The sequence below is a fragment of the Strigops habroptila genome, chromosome 5, assembly GCF_004027225.2.
Source record: "Strigops habroptila isolate Jane chromosome 5, bStrHab1.2.pri, whole genome shotgun sequence".
NCBI lineage: Eukaryota > Metazoa > Chordata > Aves > Psittaciformes > Psittacidae > Strigops > Strigops habroptila.
Genome location: NC_044281.2, coordinates 72,893,983 through 72,917,420, shown reverse-complemented (window position 1 = coordinate 72,917,420; position 23,438 = coordinate 72,893,983). Strand labels below are relative to the sequence as shown.

The 23,438-nt window shown below is 37.5% G+C and overlaps 1 protein-coding gene across 4 annotated transcripts in view; it reads right to left on the bottom strand.

The window, feature by feature from the left end:
• VTI1A (vesicle transport through interaction with t-SNAREs 1A) overlaps window positions 1-23,438 on the bottom strand; it is a 278,533-nt gene that overhangs the window by 88,322 nt on the left and 166,773 nt on the right. For 2 of the 4 annotated variants that reach the window (XM_030488676.1, XM_030488678.1), the window contains one exon: window positions 20,154-20,226. In XM_030488676.1, the coding sequence (XP_030344536.1) occupies window positions 20,161-20,226 (66 nt within the window). In that variant the 3' untranslated portion in view covers window positions 20,154-20,160. The remainder of the gene's footprint in view (window positions 1-20,153; window positions 20,227-23,438) is intronic. The other 2 variants (XM_030488674.1, XM_030488675.1) reach the window with 1 other exon arrangement.

Genomic DNA, 23,438 nt, shown 5'->3' with positions numbered 1-23,438 from the left:
AAGCAGTAGTAGGCTGGAAAAAAAGTCTAGCGATCAAGATTCAAATGTTGGTATTTTCTTATAAAAGTCAGTTGGCATGAAATACAAGTGGAAGATAGAATCATAGCATGGCTTGGGTTGGAAAGGACCTTAAGATCATCTAGTTCCAACCCCCCTGCCATGGGCAGGGACAAGGAGAGTACTGATCTTAGGGCAGACTGCACAACATCTTCAAGCATCACCTCCCTAACAGTACTGAGAACAGCATTGGTTTTGCTCTGCTTAGTCTGAGGGTGCTCTGAGAGAGATTACACAATAGCTGAAATGTTCTTGTGGCATAAAACTGGAACCTGGAACGAGTATTTGCCCCTTGTGATTTCATGTGTTGAAGGCGGCTGATGCACCATGCTTTAGTATGACAAAAGGACTTCTTTCTCATCCTAATGTGAGTAAAATAGAAGGAAAATTCACACGAGAGGCCTGCAGCATCACACACAATGACTGCACAGTCCCATGAGGTTATGACAACAACTTTTCCAGAATCCCAATATATTCAACAAAAACCAACAAACTACTACAGAAATCTGCAATACCTAGGTATGAAGACTATGCCACACTTAGAAGAACCATGTTTCATTATAAAGAGCTGTGTAATGAATCAGAAAATAAATCTCCTTTATTTATCTCCAAAGATATTCTCCTTTTTCAGCTTTTAGAAGTTGCAAAGCGCCCAAGCCTTTTTATTTGAGTTATAGCTAGGAAAAAGCCATTAAAAAAGAATTGTAAAGAAAAGTCTTGCATGCAGAAGATGGAGTCCACTGTAATTTCATTTGCAATTCTCCTAAGTATGGGGAGTAAATGAAATGCAGATCTGTAAATTCAAGACCACTACAATGCTACAAAGTCTAAGGCACTCAAATCACCTTCAGATGTTGCTGCTTTTACAATTAACAATAACAGGAGTCCAGTTGCTAATGTTAGGATACCAGACTCAGAAGACTAGTCTATGAAAAAGCTTTGCCACTACAACAGTATAACTGTTTTGGCATGAGCTTCTATTGGAGTTGCAACTTACCAGCAGAAAAAAAGTGCTTTTGTTGTTAGAGCTTATACCCTCCCCAAGCAAAAAAGAATATACTGCCCAAAGGTTTTTTTAGCTTTTTTCCTGGTAAAACCATGCCTATGCTAGGGCTTTTGCCAATACACACATGCAGCCAAAAATCACACCTCCAACTGACATTACTATACTGGCAAGCATTTCTAGCATTGGCCTTAAAGCGGTTAGTTGTTCAATGATTGCTTTCCACAATCACCCCTCACCCTGAAAGTACTGTATTCCTTCACAGGTAGAAAGCTGGGAAAAAGAAAGAAAAGCTGTCAGCTTAGGCCTTGTTCAGCTGTTTCTTATATCAGGCAAGGATTTTTCTTTTGCCTTCACAAAAGTTGAATTCACCCCCTTACAAAAACAGAATAAAACATTCTTGGAGGGGGGGAGTGTGAATCTTTAACCCCACAGCAGAACAAACAAACAAAAGTTCAGGTCAGCCCTTGCTCAACTTGCAACAGGGGCAGAGAGACAGAAAAAGAACAGAATTCTCTCAATACTAATGACTGCTGTTGCCATTCTCTACATACCAAAGTGAAAACAGTATGTCAGCTTTAAAAGTGCTATTTCTGTTCCTATTGCTCTGACTTCCCAACTAAAGCAGATTCTTCCATTAGTAAAAAGTCAAATAATTTTCAGTCTCAAAGCTCACATAGGAAGTAGCCCTTTCAAAGGGACACAATTAGTCCAAAACCAAGGGGGTGAGGGGACAGAGGAAGGAGGAAAGAAACACTTTTGCACAAAACCTCAGGTTGCCCTCCATGAGAAGAGGATTTTCATGTGACTTATCTTAGTCTGAGATGACAAAAAAACCAACTATGTTTTGAAGCACATTTGTTTTCAATAGTTGCAATATTTTTTGCAAAAGAAAAAAATTATCAAAACAATGGCTTTAAACATCATATGGGAAAACAGAGCCTAAAGTGTTTCATTTTACTTCTAAAGCAGCAGTATGATATTTTTTTAATATCCTCCACCTCTCCAAGCCATTTCCTGTGGTTTCTCCTAAAATTTACCCTCGTCAGCCTAAACAGTAGTGTCAACTATGCGTGAAGAATCAACTCGCTTTTGGACTGAAAACAATTGTATCCTTTTAAAATGCCATGACTGCAGCATCACGAGGGAAGCCAAAAACTTTGTGGATCTAGAGAGGGAATGTGCTGCTTCTTCAGGTTCGTATTTTTTCTAAGCAAAAGGGTCAAATAAGTCACTTTGTGAAACACCGTATTATTTCTGCCTGTGCTGCTGCTGTTATGCACACATTCAAGTAGTAAGTAGAGACTCAAAGATGTACACTGGATTTGGCTTAATATTAAATTAAACAAAATTTTCCCTTGGAAACCGTCTAGCAGAGCCTGCAGAAATGAGTTGTAACTGCACCTGGATGTGGAATACTGTAAGTTTTAGGGAAATTTCCATGTCATACACTGGCTTAATGCACTACTGGCACATGTAACCTGCACAACTCAGATGCAGATACAGATTCCAAAGTTTAGAAATATCCACATTAAGGCTTTTGGTTTGACCTTCTCACTTTGGAGCACATAATGATACTTTACAACTACAGATCTCTGCTATGACTCGTTACAGGTCGGAAAAAACTCAGACTTTTCATTGTGCAAGTAACTCCTAAGATTACCAAAGGAAAGTAAGCCCCACAGCCAGCCCATCTGACGCAAGGAGAGTGACATCCGGACGTGTTTGGAGTATCAACACCTCCAATCCAACTACATGCTGCCAGGAACTTTTTCCTGTTTGGATTCAAATGTAAAGACATCTGGGATCAAACGCAAATGATCTCTTTCGATTTCGTCCATGGTGACGTAAGGTGAGGATTGCTTGATAGCACCCAGAGGAGTTGGTGCACATAGCCTGCAGGTACTCAGGGCTACTCAGGTTCCCCTACACTTTCTTCAGCCCTGGGTTTCTCTCAAGTACTTGCTGCTAGCTGCTCTGAACTGCATACAGAAGAACAATATTCAATAAACAGACATCATTAGAGAAGTGTTATTTTTCTTATTACAGAAAAGTTGAGAACTTTCACAATATCTTGAAACAGTGCTCAGAAATTACCTCTTCAGCTTGGCATCCGCTTCCTCTTTAGGAACAAAACAACCCCAGCAATTACAGGAAAAAGCCAAACTGACATAACTAAACCAAGAAAGCCTTTTATCTATTCATCTCACAAGGTTTTGTTTGGTTTCTTGTTTTCTTATTTTATTATTTTTTGAAAAACTACTTCTTGAAGGCTTGGAAAAAAGCATTAGGTGGTCTTTGCATGCAGAACATTTATGATCTTGTTCAATCTCTTCAATACACTTCTTACTAATGCTTGCTGTATTAATGGACTCAGCCCAAGAAGTAGTAATATTGAGCTTTTTAATTGCTTTACATAATTAAATGCTAATGCTTCAATCATTAACAATAATGCTGAATATGATGCTTTGGAACACAACGTAAGCAACGTATTAAAAACAAATGCTTTACCAGTTTCCTAACTCTTCATTTTTAGAAGTAGTTCGGAATAAGAAGCCTAAAAATAAATAACACTTATTATCACTAGAGAAAGTGCTACAGTAAAAAGCAGCAAACAACTGGTAGCCACAATTATAACCTCCACCTCTATAGCATTCACAGAGCTTTTGCTGTTGGTGTCTATGTAAGCAGAGAGCTTTCTGCTTCAGGGTGAGAGTTTTCTTGAAAATGTTTACTATAATGAGAGAATTTGCTGTTCTTTTTCTTTTAATCACAACATTGTCCAGATCTGAGACCTGAAGTGATGAAAAAAAAAAAATAAATAAAAAATTAAAATTAAAAATCCAGACGACATTTCAAGGAATTTAATAATCAGATGCCTCATTGCACTGCCTGGGAGTGTGTTTCACATTATATAAGAATTATTGGCACCCAATCATGTTATGGCAAAACTAGCTGACACCATGCTTGGTTACAGCTGTTGCCACAACAGTAGTTATTTGGCAAGTGATGTGAAAGAGGACAAAGTGCTATTGTGACCTTACACCGAGCTTTTACGCATGATGTCTCTAGTTCATAAAAAGGAAGGAAGAAAAGAAAGGCCACCTTTATTTTCAGAGCAACCATATCGTGATTCTAAGTGAAGGTGTTTGTCAAAAGACATCAAAACTATGGATTGACAGGCTACACAACCTACAGGAAGGGATGGAGAGGAAGCAGAAGACTCCTGCAAGAAATGCCCCTCAAGCTTTGGGAAGGTAAGATGGGGTAAGCCAGATAAAAGAAGGGCAAAGAGCTCTTGGAAAGCAAACTGGACCTTTGTCCCGCGAAGGAGCAGTAGATCTCAACTGCACCTTTGTGGGAAGCCCCAAGAGCAGATCACACTCTTACGGCCAGTTGTGTTCCCAAGGGACTGTCTGTCACAGGTTGGCTGCTCTTGAAAATCAGCTGAGGAGACACACACTTTCTTTGTGAGTCCATCCACATTACAGAGGGAAGTGTTTTACCTTTGGCTAAAATACTTGCATCTCCTTTTTTTTTTGTTGTTGTTGGGTTTTTTTCCTCCAGAAAGAAGCTGGAGAGCCTGCCTTACCACACAGATGGTTTCCCATTAAAATAATGAACAACAATGTTGGAACTCTGTTCCTTGAAAGGAGGTTTGTCTCTGTGCCCAAGTGAGCCAACAGAGGAAAAATCAGCTGCTACACATTAAGGAAAAAGTAACACATTTAAAACAAAAAACAAAACAAAAGGAAAATAAAAAAAAATTTCATCCAGTATTTAATTGCAAAAACATGGTGGGAGAGAAAGAGGACTCAAGAGAAACTCCAGGACTTTTTGCATCTGAAGCGGCCGTTTTTCAGTGTATGACAAAAATACTTCAGTGCTGGTTGGTGCAAGAAACGTCCTCAATCTTTTAAATTAATTAAGTGCTTCTGATGGTTCTTTTTCCACAACACTATGTTACCCTGAGCTCCTCCTCTCATCTAGTCGAGCTCTAATCATTCATTCTGTGTCTGTGGTTTTGAGACAGATACTCTGTATTAATCCAAGATAAAAAATACAGATGAGAGAAACCAGCCACTTGACCTATGTGAGTATTGACTGTTGTCAATGTGAAAAAGCCAGCATTTTCCAGAAGACTTGACCACCATGGAGCATCTAACATGCAAAAGTGATTTCCTTTGTAAGAGGGAGATATCTCATGTGTTCACTTGTGCCAAAGCTGGATTTGAACAGTAGCCACAGGAACATAATATATATAAACCTGTCTTACTTACTATGTAACAAACAAATTATAGAAAAGCAGGACTGGATTATGTTTTTAATTTTCTTCTAACACTAATCATTAGCATGTAACATGCAAGTAGTATAATCACAGTACTTGTTTACTTTTAAAATGTGGGAAGACGCTAGCAAATATTTTTTCCCTTCCTTCCTCTTTATTCCCCACTTATTATTTAAATACTTCCCTGCAGTGGGGAATCGCACTACAAGTACATGAAAACTGCAAAGTGAAACTGAATATAAACAGAAAGTGACTGATCTCATTTCACTGAGCAAGAGGGTTGAAGGCCAGAAAGGAAATAAATTGCTTTAGGGGTGGGATGTTAAGCAAATATTTACACAATTTTCCAGTTTTTATCAAACATAAAATATAATCTAATAATCATCTAAGGAATGTTTTGAGAACATTTTCCCTTAAGTATTACTCAACATTTAGACATGGATGATCAAAAAGTAGAGACCCACTCCCACCAAGCATAGAGCAGTATTTATCTCCAGCTATCCCTAGTAGGAAAGATTACAAGGATTAGGTTTCAAGCTTGTGCAATTGCCTTTAGACAAACACAACAATACGCAATAAACTACTATTCCCCAGATGACTTTAGAAGAAAAACACCCCGCACTAATGACAATTAAGACTGAAATAAAAGAAGAGCCAAATAAGTAACAATGCAGGACAAAGAGGCCCCCTTGAAAGATGCATTAGCATGGAAGCCATCAAATCAGGGGGTGGTGGCTTTCCATGTGGGGAAGCATTCTCTGGGGCCACTTCTTGGCCTCCTCTTCACAAAGGAGTTCATTCCTTTAAATGATGATTACATATACTCAGAGTTTGGATCAAAGAAAGCAGGGCACAGTGGGTCTCAAACTTGTCAGTCTCAGAACTTAATAGTTTAGAAACGAGGGCCAGGTTTGACAGTCCTCCCAACCAATCTGTTATCGAGTTCAGCCACAAAAAATATTTTCTTATGAAGCCTACATTTAATTGGGTCAGCGGAGCAAGAGGACAAAACAGAAACTCTGCTGTAAGCTAGTTTCTATATTTACAAAACAGAGATTTCTCTGGTATCTTGTGCACCTGCTCCTCCTCCCAGATTCAGAGAACAAGCTTTTGGGCACGAGCTTTTCCACTGATTTCAAAGAACAGAATTATAAGCATACAAAATCACCACCTGAAACAGATCATGACAGTATATTTGCACCATTGCCTTTTCTTTGGTTTCATTCAACATTCCCTACCCACCAATGTGTTGTCTATTTACAATGTGCATCTCTGAGATGAGGTCCCTATTTCCTTAGCTGACTGCTAAGCATCTGGAACTCTGCTAATACTAAATGTTAATATATTAAAATAGTTTATTACAAAACAAATCTACAATATGCTTAACATCATATATGTGTACCATGTAATTCCAAATACTCTATCCTACTCCAAAGAGGACACCGGGAATTTACTAAGAAACAACTACTTGTGAACAATTCCTGTCTGAAGAATTATAAACAACTCATCTCATTTGATCACTTAGATTCCCCAAAGAGCAATCATCGGATGGAACTGACATGTGGGAGCTTAATTCTCCCACTGCTTGCTGGTAGAGCTTTAATAAATCATCAATAATTCAAAGACGACCATTAAAATATGACCAAGCAAGTGCGCCAGCACGAGAGACATTCTATAAAGAATACTTTTCAGGAAGAGGTTGCTCTACAGCATTGTTACCAGCTATCACATTCAAAGTTCATTTTACCCAAGCTTTGAACATGTGCTTGCTACACAAACTGTCTAACAAACTCTCTTCTAACTTTACAGTTAAGAGCAACATCATGTCAGCAGATGTTTCAACAAAATGCAATTGAAATCCACCTTTTTATTTTCTCCTTAATCAGAATTGGAACAGCAAAATATTTGAATTTTAAAGGCTCACTATGTTTTGGTCATCAAGTGTCCTGGGTTCAGCTACAGCAGTCACGACATCAAGTTTCTGCACATGAGATCTAGAATTTTTATGCATTTCTATACTATCTTCATGGCTTTACCCATTCATGTGCTGTAACAAATTATGTTTCTTTTTATTTCCCCAGAGGCAAGAGGTGATGCTGCTGAAAGTAATTTTGGCGAGGGGAAGTGACTGTCTACCTTTACCCCTGAGTCTACGCATCTTTCTTCCACACCTTCTTTGAACAAGGAAACAGCAGCATTCTGAGAGTAAGTCATAAACTGTTGCATTTGTAGGGATATATTTCTTCTTTAAGGAACCCTAAACTACTTAACAAACATTTGTAAAGTACTGATTGTTTGCAGGTTGACAGCAGCCAGCAATACATCTCACTCCATAGCAGCTATAAGAACACCATTTCTGACAGGAGCAGTAAGGAGAGATTGATAAGGAAGAAGCAGTTGCCTGGGCTAGCACATCAAGTTAAACATTACTGCTCTTCTATATATACACTTAATCATTATGTCTGCAGGGGTGCATTAATTCTATTTGTTGAACCAACCTAATACTCTTTTCTGTCTGCAACACCAAGAATGTCACCCAAAGAAAGATGAGCCTATCACCTATAGCCCTCAAAATTATATTATCTATAGAAATCAACAAAGAATGGATACCTCCCCTTCCTCGTATCCACGTTCAATAGTTAAGGAGATCAGGTATGCACTTGGTAATGGACTGTTATGGGAAATCACATATTCCATACCCCTCTAGTCTGAATTCTTCCCATGCTTCCCTTTCACCCCTTTAAAATCCATTTAAGCCATGACTCCAGATCAGGACAGGCTCTGCTACTAGTTAGTCCATCGTTCACAAACTCTCATCAGGTTGTCATGTGAGGACCATGCACAGATTAATTAAGGGCATTTGCTCTTGGAATGCTTTGCTGAGATATGCAACATTATCCTCATTTTAGAGATGCACAGAAACAGATGTGTCCACAGTTACCCAAGAGACACCCAGGACAAACTAGAATTCAAACATTAGTAGTCAAGTATCTGCTTGGGAAAAAAATTATAAAAAAAAATCTCAACACCTTTATAAGATTAGAAGCAAGTTGCTTACAAAGTATCTCAAAATCAGAAGGCGATACGTCATGAACTATACGGAAACATGCCAATGCTTAATATTCAATTTACATGAAATACAGATATGAGGAAAACTATAAAAGGGACACTTATAGCTGAGCCTTTCTTTGTTTTATTTTAAATATTTTAATAATGAAGGTATTGTATATTTTGAAAGAATATATAATGGCTCATAAAATGAGATATTTTCTTCTCTTCGCTCACACTCTTGAAAATTCTTTATCTGTAAAATTCGTGCCAGCATAAAAAAGTCTTAGTAAAAAAGTCCTTTCCTCCCACTCCAAGATTAAAAAAAATCATATAACTAGCTTGGCTTTGAAATAGATTTAAATATTTAGAAAGCTACAACCTCATGTTTGTTAACACTAAACAGAAAGTGAACACACTTTTTAGTACACAGACTTTGTTACTGGGTATATATTCAGTGCCTCTGAGTATAGCTGCATTACGTAGGAACAGAAAACAAAATGAAAATCTCCTATGTATTAATATTTTGCTGCTAGCTTTTTATACAAACACACACAACAAGATATGACTAAGATCTCATTCTGACAGACACTCTGCTGCTTTAAAAGATGAGCTAAAGAACTGGCACTCACAGAGCTCCACCTTTATCAGCAGACTCAGCTGAGCAGCTGTGTGTTGTTAAGCTCAAGACTACTCTAGCCTTGCTGACCTGCAAACTCAGGCTTAGTCATACCACTTCCGTGAGTTCTTTCCTTTTGCTGTCTACTGTTGATGCCAGTCAGGCTTCACCTGGTGGTAATCCCAATTATATTTCCTTATAAAACACAATGAGAAATGAGACTGAGTCCTCCAATAAATAACTTAAATTCTAGGCGTCTTAAGTACAAACTGTGAAATAAAACACTACCACAGAATCATGGAATGATAGAATCATTGAACATAAATGTTACTGTTTTGATACAGGATTGTATGAGCTTCCACTTCCTTAAAAATGTGCCAGCAAACAAGATCTTACTTATCAATGAATTTTTAATGTATTTTGGTGCCTATTTTTTGGCAGCGACCAAGGATACTTTGGGGAAATTGAAATATAGAGCAATTTCCTTGTTTTCTAGCACAAATATACCCATTCACCTCTATCCCTTGAATAAGATTGGGTTTTGCTGTTGCTGTCTGTTTTATTCTGCTTATGCAGTGCTGAAAATAAAATTAAATTAAATCAACTGTGAGAGAAAGCAACTTCTTGTCTCCAAAGTTTTGAGATCACCGAACATTCTCATATTTAATAATGCAGACTCACTCCTCTACATTTTGTCCAGGAAAATAAGATGGTCTTTATATTCCAAAGATGTCTTAACAAAAGTCTGCAGTACTGGATTTTCTGATGCTGGGCGATTATAAAACCCCCTTTTGTTCTCATAACTTCATGATGTATATCTATAACTCTTTCTTGTTTGTGAAGATAAGACCAGCCTTGTCTCTCTAAATGCCATTTCAAAGGAAGATTCACAGTTGTTTGACTTTTGATCTGTGTGGCAACTAGCTCGACCACCTGCGCTGGGTTCGAGCAGTTACTGAGCTTGCTTTGTACCATCTTATGAACACAGCAAGCCTTTTAAACCAGAATGAGCTGATGTGTGAATACACCAATTTACAATGTAAATACAGGGTCCAACAATATGGGCATCTTTAATGACCAAATGTGTAAAGTGCATATATTGTTTACTGATTATACCATTAAATAAAACAGATGGCTCATGTTCTCCATCCACCTACTGTGGATTAAAACACAATGGTGTAATAGTCTGGTAAACTGGTAATGTGAAACATTGCTTTGTACTGGTGTAGTAGTATAAATAGCTGTTCACAAATGAGGTACAAAGCCCCTCTGCTACTAAGAGTAATTAGCTGAAGGCTGTACTGAAAGAATGCTACCTTCACAATCAACACGTGTGTGCCATTCACACTGAAAACTGCATCTGAAAAAATACAGCAGCAACAGAAAGCAGCAAGGAAGTTTCTCAGCATGGATAAAGTAGGCCATACGCTTCCCAACATCTAGGCAAGGCTGGGCACACTTAGAACCATGTTTTGCAAGCAATTCCCTATTTAAACACATTATTTGCAGCCATGATAACTGTGTTAGAGAAACATACAGTGCTTTGTTTTTGCTTGCACAAGCATTTTTATCAGGAGGAAGGCAAGGAATTGGTGCAAAAATAATCATAAAATGCAATTTTTATTCAAGAAGAAAAATTATTTGTTAGTGTTGTAATCTTAAACTATCAGCAGATCTACTAAATAAGACAAGATGAAGACCTTGCTTCAACTTGCAAGTGTTGTAAAAACCTTCTACGTTACAGCTCAGTTAATATAGCAAAGTCCAAGCTAAGCAAAAGCTTTTAGGTAGTAAATACTCCACAGTGAGATCCTGCAACCTAATCCATACGTTAATACTTGCAGAAGGCATATAGGATAGTGAAGAACTCTTCTGCCACATTTTTTATCTGGAGAGTAGTAATACCACTTCTAATTCTAATAAATTGTAGCTCCTGACTATTCAAATTCATTGACTAATTCTTTAAGTCTTAAACCCCCCCTCAATTAATAAACTGATTTTAAAATATGATTTTAAAATCTGAGCTATAATCCTGATTCTGAGACTGAAGGAGCACTAGCACTGAAAATTTAACAGTTTGTCTGAAGCAAGCAGGTTGCAAGAATCTTTCCCTTGTTTATATTATTGCAGATACTACTGTAAAAAAATTCAATGATTTTCAATGAATTACATTAGAGCTACACAAATGTAGAGAACATAAATCTCAGTGTTTATGGTAAGATTGTTTTTCCTTTCCCCATTTTGCTCAATTTCCACGCTGACTTTTCTTTGCTTTGTTGATTAGGTTCAAATCTTCCATATTAGTTAAAGATCCAGCCAAAATTAGCAAATTTTCATCCTTCCTACCATGAAGTAGACTACACGATCTCTCATTTTAAGGCCACACTTTCCCATTCATGACTTCATTATTCTTCAGGCAGATGCTCAGCAGATTAGCAAACTATGAACATTTCTTCTGCAGAGTTTTAAAGGTACAACATAACTACATGCTACCCAAAGATACAAATCCTCTCTCAGCTTTGCTTTTGTCCCACAGTAGCACTAATTTATCTGCAACAAATTCTAAGGGATCCTGGTTTTCCTTTGCTGTTGATTTCCCACGGCCATCACTTATGGCCTTCTTTTTAAAAGTACAACAACAACAAACAACATCCCTCCCCAAACAAACTTTGCTCCAATTAAAAGAGATCCTCACTCAATACCAGGGCTATGGATGACCAAACTACTGACGTAAGTATGACTTGCAAGTTCATACTTGCAAGGTCCTGGATTTTGTGATAGAACTTGAGTGACTGACTTGAACAAAAATTGTACCCAGCAAATCCTGAGTTTTCCTTTGTTCCAGTTATTGGTCAATTAATCTCTTTATGTCTCCTGAGCAGAGCCAAAACTCTGACCTGCTACTATGAGATTGAAAATGATCTAATCTAAAAGATTAGCTAATAAGGACAAGATTCCGATACCACAGCAGTTTTAAATCAGTTTGATGACTTCATTGTTTTCTTAAAGATAAAATCATTGGTGTGTGATCAGAATTGTGCTGGAAAGCTGAATTAATTTTGCTTTTATTAAAACATGACAATTTCAATCAAGTGTCGGAAGAAAAGTGCCAAGTGCTACTGAAATTATACTCAGAATGCACAGAAGAGCTTCTTTACCTGATAAAGATTAACAAAGCTCCTGCAGAGACCTGACAGAAGACTAGGCAAAACAATTCCCATTCCCACCATTTGTTTCCAAATACCAGATCTGTCAAATATGCTGGTGTGCCTGCGGGCACGAGTGGGAGAAGTAAGTTAAAACTTCTGAGTGAGCTTAATATACAGCCTAGTCTTAGTCCAAGCATCAGCAAGAATGATTTCATTTTGGTGGCTCTATTTGCAAAGCTCAGTGACATCTACATGTAAAGCTACTGTTTAGAGAGGCTGAGCTTCCAGCATTTGTCTATTAGAACACTATCCAAGTCTTCCATTTTTACATTCCTGAATCCTATCAAAAGGCTTGGCTTTATGAAAATTGGAAACTATAAATTGTGTACACTATTATTTATGTTCTCTAATTCTTGAGAAGTTCAGCACAAATTTCTTTCCACAGCAGAAGTCATGGTCAATGACAGCGCACAGAAATCTCCTCGAACACAGCAGCACATAGAAGTTCTCTTCTCTGCCCGGGAAGAAAGATCTGTTCTAAACGTTAGGGAAAACTTGGAACAGCTTAATTGAAGAGATGGGGAATGTTCAACAGTGCAGAGCAGGCAAATCAAATATCTGCCAGGATTGAAATGGGGACAGTCAATCCTGGCTTAACACAAAGGGATGAACTTTTGTGAGATCACTTCCAAGTTGATTCTATTCCTTTTGGTTAATTCGTGGATTAAAATGAAAGGACCCATGTAGCAAAATATCATGCAGATCTGTGTTCAGAAATCGTTACACTTAGGCATTTATGGCTTAAAAACTCTGTAGTAAATGGCATGTGTAAAACTTGGCTATACTGTTCTGTGACCGTTATAGTGTGAGTGGTGTCAAGAACGTGATCCTTAATTTACTACTGTCCTTAAGGAGTTTGACTTAATTGATTTCTGAAGAGTTGTCTCCAATTATTTCAGCAATTACTAATGTCAGCTTTTGCTAGCAGGTTCCCTTCTTCACCCTGCTTCACATAAACAATCTCACCACATTCAAAATATTTTCACTTCCTTTGCTATTCCAGAATATCATGTCAGAGAGAACTCATCCAACTGGAAACTACTTGTAACCACTGCAAGAAAGCACTGCACTGATTATGCTGATATAAGACATGCCTTCTCATGAAAGCATGTCATGGGACATCTATTGTGGTTCAGACATGACAACGCTGACTATGAAATGCCTTTTGTTTCACCCATGACACTGTGAACCTTTTTAGGCTCTAGCTGCTTAATCGTAGTCAACGTATCTCAATACAGAGAACAATCACAAAGGGTTACATGATATTTAGCCTATTACAATACTTTACATTCTTGGTATATGCAGTCTAGGACTAGCTTGGATAATTATCCAGTGGGATCCTGTTTTCCTGCAGAAACACAACTGTGCTTTAGATAATGTTCTTTCCAGCTGTTCAGCTGGACACAAGTAGATAGAAGGGGGGCAAATGACATAGTAATTCCGGATGATAGAAAAGAGGGAATGGAGAGAACAGAACAAAGGCCATTGTACATTTTAAAAAGGAATGAAAAAAGAGAATTAGAAATACTGTCAGAAGAATGCTGAGAGCTCTGCTCATAATGGATGTTGTGTAGGCAGCTTGACATGTGGATAAAGCTTTCCAACAATCTGAAAAATAAAACAATGCTACAATAGAAATGCTTCTATCTCAGTGAATTCAGGACATATCCTTCTACGACAGCCTAGGTGCAAGGAGATGAAAACACTGACTTATTTAGTCCTATGCACTTGAGTTATTAAAATAGAAAGTTCGATCATTATGCTCCTTTCTTTCCCCCAAGTTTGGAGTAAATTTAACTCTGTATCACTTAGGCTCTTGGAGCTGAAGGTTTGCAAAGGCTATGGTGGCATTAAACTTAACATAGCTACATGCTTGCAAAGTTGAAATTGGTCCCATTCTGCGAGGCACTCAGTACCTTCAATATGTGGTTTGGAATTCTCTGTGTACTCTGCTTGCTGTAGCTATGGTGGTTATACACAGCTCAGGAGACTTCTGCACCTTCTCTGATGCATGAAATGAAAAGCATTTCTAACACTGAATGAAAGTAGAGTAAGATTTTTCAAAAGCATTTTGGAAACAACATACAGAACACTGTCCAAGAAAGATGAGCATGGTTTATAAAATGGCTCTCAATTGATTATTAAAAATAAGAAATGCATCTCACATACATCAGATTACCTCATACCTAACTCGAGAACAGGGAACCCACAGTGCGCCATACTGTTTTAAAATTCTTGCTGCTCAGACCTAGAGGTACATTTCCTGTTTTTTTGGTTGGACTCCTAATGCTGAAGAATGGGAATTTTGCTGACACTACATTTACACTTTCCAGATGTTTTGTCCATCACTTCAACAGAGAAACAAGGTTTATTTTTAAAGTCAGACACAAAGTGAGGAATAAGCAGGTACTAATTAATGCCAAGGTTTAATCTTCAATAACAAGCCATATATTCTTCATCCAAAGACTATCTTGTGATTAACAGCACCACAAAGCTTATTAGTTTCCTTCTGAAAAGATTCAACACTTCACAATGATAAAGATTAGTTGCATAAAAAACACAAACATGCGCAATAATATAAGAATCAAGGAACTATATTAAATGCTTAAAAGTCAGGAAATTTAAAAAGAAAATCTTACACCGACAGTAACAAGCACTAAAATACCCTATGTGTATTTTATGATTTTCATTTAACAACAGGAATATTAAGGACAGGGTTTGCTCTGTTATGAGCCTTGAGCAAAGAGCAAAATAAAAGCTGTGCTGCCCAAAAAATGACCCAGAATCATTCTGCTACTCATTACCCCCCGTTATTCAGTCTCCCTCAAGTTAAGGGATTTGCTTCTCTGGTTTAAGTTAACCATATGCTTACATATGTTCACGAATCAAGGTCTAAATTACTGAAGTAAACAGCTGCAGCTGTAAATATTCAACATGGAGCAGACATGTAGCTAAAGGATTTACCTTTTCAGTAATTTTCAGTGTAGAAATACATCTTGAAGTAAAAATAGAAATATATGTACCAAAAAGTTGCTATAACAGTTTCTACTCAAACTTCTTTTGGCTTGAGACCAAATATGCGAAGTTCCTGCTGGAAAGAGGAATTGCTCTATTAGAATGAAAACAAGACAAGTCTAACTGTATGTTAAACTTCACTCCGTATCTCCGATGTGAAGACCTTCCTCCAAAAAACTGCAGAGACTCAACAGTTAGGGCCTAGTAAGACTGATTCTGAGATACGCTTTAGCTCAAAAGAAAATCTTTTTTGTTATGGACTTTTGGGGATGGAAACAGATAGTGGTAGTTAAATAGGGAAAAAAATGATAAAACTAACTCTTTGATTTGGTTTGCCTTGACAGCGACACGATTGTCTCTGCTGCTGTTCTACGTATGGAAATGTGGGCTTTGTAGTCAAGAGAGAAGGCAGAACAGACATAATTAGCTATTCACATCTCTAGGAGTGTGAGAAACCAAATAAATCACTTGTGCATCCACTACTGAATGGCCACCCAACAAGGTCAATGGGTGGAGGTAAAGCATCCCACACCCTGTATAAAGAACTGCCTACACCGAATGTCCTCTCAGCCTAATGAACACAGGGGCCTCTTCACAGCTGCTGAAGCTGTTTGAGAACTGCTAGGAATGACTGCAATCCAGGCCCAAATTCTGAAGGCCAATTCTAAAACACTTATGTTTTAAATCACTTCTGCTTAGTACCAGAGGCAACAGACACAAGTTGGATGCTGGGAATTTTTCATAAATAACTGGAAAAATTGCTAATTTCAACTGCTACTGGAATGGATTGCTTAAAGAGGCAATGGTATCTCCAACCTTGCATGTGTTTGAAACTTGACTGGAGAAGTCTCTGAACAACCTGCTCTAATTAGACTTGCTTTGAGCAGGAGGTTGGACCAGATGACTTCTAGAGCTTCCTTCCAACATAAACTGTCCTGTGATTCTATGAAATGGTGAGAAATAACTGTAAGGTCTGGACTATCCTGGAGTTCAAAAGTACAAGGAAGTTTGATTAGAAGTGATGCAAAAAGTAGGACTACCAGAATTTTCCTGGAAAGAAGAGTGAAGAAGCTCGAATACAACTAGCATGGAGGGGCATGCATTTCATTTCTGATTGTAGTCACACTGGCCATGCAGCCATTGGCAAGTCATATAATTTATCACCTGAGAGCTGAACACTTACTGCTTCATTTCCATCAGCTGGAGGTAGTGCCTCTGTCCTGCTGGCAATCACATTTTAAAAGTCTCTCTTATAAGAGCAGATGTGTTCATGAGCTTCACAAAGAATCATTGCTAACAATTTAGAAGATTGAAATCTGAAGATTAAAAGAATTTTTGGCATAAAAATTTCCTGGTGAACTAGACAAAATAAAAAGTTGTTCTGGTGGGTAGTAGCTATTTTTTATGAAATATTTTTCTGACATTTAGAGGGGGGTAGGTAGATAGAATTTATCTGCTAATTAGATAAAGATTCAAATTACTGAGATTTTTATCTGGTTACTTTTAGTTTTGTTTGTTTCCCACTGGGCCGTGTGTGGCTTGGAGACTATCCAAATTCTTTTCTTAAAAGCTTTTCTAGGTTATTGGCTTAGGATACGGGCAAAAGACTGAAGATCTTTCAGAACATATTCTTTTCTGCTTCTTTCTGACACACTGTGTGCTCCCCAATTCACACTGGGGAAGAGGTCAAGGGATAAATGTCTGAGACTGTGATACTGCAGATGACTGCAGAAGATGCCATTTCCTTATGTTGAAAGCTATTATCTGAAAATTCTCTAACTCAAATTACAGTGTGATTGTGTTATAGTCTCACAGTTTTAAAGAGGAGTCATAAACCATCAGGATTTCAGGGCTATAGATACATGTAAAAGGACATGATTAATGCTTTGACTTTATCAACATGCTGATTTTATCCTAGTACTGCAATGCCATACCCTGAGTGGAATATATAGTTTAGTGGACTAAGTAGGTTTATTTACAGAAAAACAAATTATGAATGTATAGGTCATTTCAAAGTGAGAATACTCAAATACCCAAACACTCAAAATATGGGGAGGCAACAAATTCCAATACTAGCTCTAGCTACCTAAAGTTGCTAAAGCAGCAAACTGGTATAGAAAGGCCTGTCCCTATTATGCCACTGATTTCCCTAGTGACCTCTGGCAACCTACAAAGCCTGTCCCTGCTTTTATCCCCCATCTCTGGAGCATTTTATGTACAAATACATGGACAGGGAATTTAGGACATACAAAGGGAGTAAGTTAGCCCTCTAGCTATCTAAATATGCCATCTCTTGATATATTTGGCCAGATTCAGAAGAGATGCTGTTTTACCTTTCCCAGACTGTAAAACCAGAAATAGTTTGGCATTAATTTGATGCATAGGGTGTTATCATAGTCAAGAGACTATGGCATAGTCTCTTAGCCTGGCATACACCTCATTAACCTGGCATATGACTTCAAGCATACCAGCAAACACATATTGTGGGAGCAGCAACTAAGTTGAGCAATGTTCAGTTTAACATTACCTTTTCTGTATAATAATGATGTGAAGAATAGTCTTCCAGAGTTCTTCTTCATTGGTTCCAGTAATTAAGTAAGACATTGTGTGGTATGTACTGAAGTGTGCAGAAATTAGGACACAACTGCCAATCCGTGCTAATTATTTTTCTTACAGTTGTGTTTATCTAATTTGTGCTGATTTCTTGGGGTCTGCATTTTATGATTATTCTTGAGACTGAACAACATAGGGATAATGCTGAGGCTGGAATAATGCTAGACTCCACTACTGAACAGTCGCAAACAAATTAAATTCACCATAGGTCTATCTATTACGTGGTTTTAAATAACATCCTGAGAATCTTCTACTGCAAGTTGCATCTATGCTGAGGCATTGCTTTTGGCACATTTACCTGAACTGAGCTTAAATCCTAACCTGCCTTTCATCCAGATGGGTGACTCAGCTCAGGATTTTTGTTACAGAAAAATGAAATCCAGTGCCTTTCTGACACACAGAAACATGCTATTGTGGTGTTTGACTACATAATCCTTTTGTCTGCAAAGAAGAGCCCAAGTATATTTCAGAAAGATCATATTTTTCATTTGGCTTATAGAACACTTATAAACTAGGACTCCTAACTGTGATTCCCAAACACAAAACAAAGTCAAAGGTTACAGCATATGTTATTGTTTCAGCTTCTCCAAATTACTTGCAAATGTATTCAAACACAATATGAGGAGACACTTTATTTTATTGAAAATAACCGACTACAGGGTGCTGCAAAAAAGGCTGAGGTACCTCAAGCATAAACATGGAAAGAATACATTGGTTTAGAAACCCATAAATCCTTATTTGAATCTGCCAACCTGAAAGCCAAGTAAAGCCCGAAAAAACTATTTTTCCTAAATGCTATGTCTGATTAAGCCATACTATTAAATGACAGCTGAACTTTAACATTAATATGATATTATTTAAATAACTGCATGATTTTTTTTTTTACACTAAAATGATGAATGATTTTTGGACAGCTCAATTGACACAAAGCAAGAAACCTCTTTAATGAGATTTGACAAAATGGAGACATATGCAGAATATTCGTTACAGCTCATGTCGCAGAGCCCTTCCTGGGGAGACCTGGGTTTGGTTGTGTCTTTTCTTTCGTTCATTTTTTTTTATAGTTTATTTTGATTGTCTACAGGCACTGAACCATCCCTTTCAATTGCCACTTCCTTCCTCCATGGATTTTGAATTTAGCTTGTGTCATTTACATATTACTCTTAATCAGAGAATTTTATATGTTACAGTTTGGAGTTGGAATTGTAAGAAATCCATGGAATGAAGGCATGAGGTTCAGTCATTTTAACCTTTGTCAACTGGGTATACAAGGACTAACAAAGATATTTTTCTGAGAAGAAATGAAGAGATCAAGCTTGCACTGAAGAACAACTTTCTAAATTCTGGTTTTGATATTTTCCAAGTGAAGTGACAAATCAACTCTGCTAAAACTTTATGTTCTTTTTTTTTTTTAACAAGCAAGTTGCATTAAGCAAATATGCAACATACAAGCCAATGGTAAGAGTAATTTCATACTGAACACTTGAGACGATGCTCTAAACTCCTTTAAAACTGTGTTTTCATAGCACTCAGCACCACCTATTAGAGGGATGCTTTTCTTCTACAGGAAGCTGAATATATACAGAAATATGGACAGAGAAGCTTGGGTGCTGTTTCACTGGGTAAAGCACACGTATCCAAAGATGCTACTAATTAACAAAATCTGTCTGGGAAGGTGCCTACTAATCTCTGGATAACTCCCTCCCTGTGGTCCCACATAGACTTTTGGGGTGTTGGAGATTTTTCCTTTCTGTATCACCTCACTTTGATCCCAGGGACAATTTTTATAACATTGTGAGCATGGAAGGAACATGCTAAACCCACAAGGTCTGACAATGAGTCTGCTCCATCTATTCAGGCAGAATTGATCATCTTAACCTTTTACTGTGTGCAAATGTACGCTGCCCGAAAACATTTACAAACTTTCTCCCATAAAATCTAACAGTTAAAAAACCCTCAAAAGACTGAAATCACTCAAGAACAAGGAACACAGGAAATTATAATCAAAATGCTTAATTTTAGAACATATAGACAAAACTCCCCACCAAATACAAAGAAAGAAAGATGAGAAATGATTGAGCAAGAGGTAATCCCTCAGGCTATAGAAAAGTCTTTCCATAGCTGTACTAAAGCCTGCTATCAAACCATGCCTGCTTCGCTACCAGCATTCATTCAAAGACATTCTACGTAGCAGCCCATGTAAAAAAGTTAGGTACATCATCAAAATGATGAGGTTGAATTACAACTGAAAATAAAGGCACAGAAGGATAGAGGAAGAAAAGAGAGTGGAAATGTCCCTACCTGGGCCTTACCTTCGCAACATTCCCGTCAAAATCCTGGAACTCTTCCCCAGGTTTGCATCTGTTTCTCTAAGCTGAGGAGAAAAGAGTCCCATTAAAGGCAAAAGGCACACGTATTCCGTTCTGTACAAAGGACAGATATTTCTACTGCCATTTGAGTCAATCAACTTCAGGTTTAGCCCACAACTAACTGTCATGTAAGAGAGCCATCGAAGCTCTGAAATCTAAAAATGATTTGTCTGATTTTCACTTACATAAAGATAAAACCATGGAAGATAAGACATTGAGGCAACGAAGATGAACCAGGATAAAGAGCAAAAGCTTTACAAATACAGGGTGGCAGGTATCCATAATTCCCACTGATGTGTGTATGTGTATTGGTTATGTATATTAGTGAGGGCATCAAGGAATGAAGACAGTCACACACTGTGTTCCTGATGTTCATGAAAAGAAAAACAAATTTATCTTTCTTCCACTGTTTTTCAAAGACAGTAGTTTAAAGAAAAAGCAGAAATACAAAACAGTGGCCTTTTACCAATTCTGTATAAAAGAAATAAGCCTATATTTGTATTTAAATACAAAACTTGTACTGACTTTACAGTGGCCACCACTGGGATGGATGCCCAAATACTTTGTGAACAGTATATAGTATGTACAAAAGGCAGAGTGGTATAATATGTATTTTTGCATGCAAGGATCACTCACTGAAAATAGCATTTTTGTAGTTTATTAGGACACAGAAAATCCATATTTCCAGCTAAACTTGATTAGCTGACTTGTTCTACAGCAAAATAGGTAACTGAATAAAAGATGACATTGGGGACATGAAGAGAAAATTTACAAAGCAAATGAACTTTATATTAAAAAAGAGCAATTACTTCTATTGCTCTTTGAAAGGGCTTAAAACCTCCCTCTCTTTTTGTGTTTATTAGTGTCCCACAAAAGGAAGTCTAGAAATGAAGAAGGGCATGGGAAGAATAGAGTTACTCTCCTATTGCCTCTTTTGCTACTGATAGCTAAAGGAGAGACATCTGACTTTTTAGGGCTCTTGGAACCAGTCGGACATCAAAATCTACTGTGAAAGATAATGTAATGATTCTCAGTTACAAAATAGCAGTGACAACTGTTTCTAACACGCCCCAAAACACAGCTGTGTGTACATACATAAAAACATTCTTCTCCTTAAGAAAGCTGAATAGTTACCTCTTCATTATCAAATCAGATTGAAAAGATTACCTGACTCATTGACTTCTTACTAAAGAAACTTTGTTGTAGAAGACAAAATGCATCCTCTGTTATAAATCCATCCAAACAGTAACACTGCCAAGAAAAGTAGCAGCCTTCCAATAACAAATCACCTTCACCATAACAAACCACTATTATATCTTGAATATATGCATGGCAGCAATATTAAAACCAGTTTCTATTCTGGAGCCCAATACTATAAATATTTGCTACCAGATTTAATGTTTATTACTGAAATCAGTAGCTGCAATCAATGACACATAACCTTTTCGCATGTATTTCCTCCTTCTTCTTGTAAAAGGTATTAAGAAAATGCCAAGTAGAAGCTGGGACTGGATAACACCAACCACGATTTGCTCTTAGCAATGTCATATACAGTGGGAAGGCTTGCACTGACTCTCAGATCTCTGTAATTATGTGCTATGATGGACAAAGATGAGCATTATATTCCAGGGAGGCCATTCCCCCATTTTTTTCCTGATTCATCTAGACAATTCAAGCTCCAGAATAGCAGTTTAGCCCAGTTTGACACAAGGAACAGGAGAAAAAAAGTCACAATAATTTTTAGAAGGCTCATTAAAAAGCCAAGTTCTTATCCATGCTAGAAGGGAATCCGAAGTACAAATGTATGCTTTATATTGGTCTTTTATTATTCATAAGGACGCATTTAACACTTGAGGCTTCTCCTCCCTTTTCACAGAAAAGTAGCTCTCTCCTTTTTAGCACTGTATGTTTGATCCTAACTTTCCTCTCTTGCTGCAGGATTCTACCTGACAGCTAGAATCAGTACTGATAGTTAGGGGAAGCTGAATCTTAGAGGTTTGACAAACCCCTCTAAGCAAGACAACCTCATATTTTTATGGTAATTAAAAAATCCACAAAATAAGCATAAGCAATGTTAAAAAAGAAACAAACATGTACACACATAGATGGAAGATCTCTAGCTACCTCCCAAGAGACCACTAAAAAAACACCTTTTCTTCCTGCCCTGGCAGAAAAGAACAACATAAAGAGTTTCAAACTGTAAGTTTGTTTTTATTTAAAACTATCTGATTGTAGTTCTTCCATCATTTCTTTACCAATACCAGTGCACCACAGAAGCCAAAGAACGGGTGGCACGCAAACCTGTTAAGTGGCATGTGATGGCACTTCCTTCCTTCACAGAACTGCTGCAGTGAAAACATTTTGAAATAAGCTTTGATAATAGCAATGGCAAATCTATGTGATGTTTAAAAAAGCTTTTAAAAATAATATTAAGAATAATAATGAGAAAGGAAGGAAGATGAACAAGATGCTGATGTTGATATCCTGTTTGCCACAGACACATTTTAATTTGAGGTTTTCCAAAAAAATGTTGCATCTTTTAGTATCTTGCACAGTCCAGCTAACCTGTCTGACTTGTAGCAGACCTTTTATCCCTCATTTTTGGCTCTGGGGGAAAAAAAAGAAGTTTTACTCTACAGACAGGAAAACTCACATATGTAAGTGTAACTAAACTACAGAGATAATAACTCATTTAAATTTTGCTCATAAGAAAATCTTCCTAATTTTCACAACATTGACCTGCTAAGACCTGACCATCATACTCAAGGTGACATTTGACTTTCAGAAGACAAGTTTGTTACCTGGCTAATAACATAATAACACGATGTATTCAGTGTAAAGCTACTATGCATTAATAGAGAACCCTCTGTCCTGCTCTTTAAAAAAATGTCCAGAAAATGGAAATCTTGCCAAGTTATCCAAGATCATCCCTTACTGTTCATCTGATTATACAGACAGCTGGGAGAGGTCCGCTCATGTGGCTCCCCTGCAGAACTTTTCTGAATTCCCTAAACAAAATATTTTAAGTGGCATATGATAAAAACCTGTAATTTGAGATCTTCCATTTATGACAAGAGGTCTTTCAGTGCACTTTGGTGGGATACACTTTCCTACAATATCCTTATTTTTAATCTTTTCCTTGCAGCTTACAGGTTCTTCCATGAAAGAAATTTGCTCTTCAGGTGGAAAGTGCAGAAAAGGAAAAGTTATGCTACAA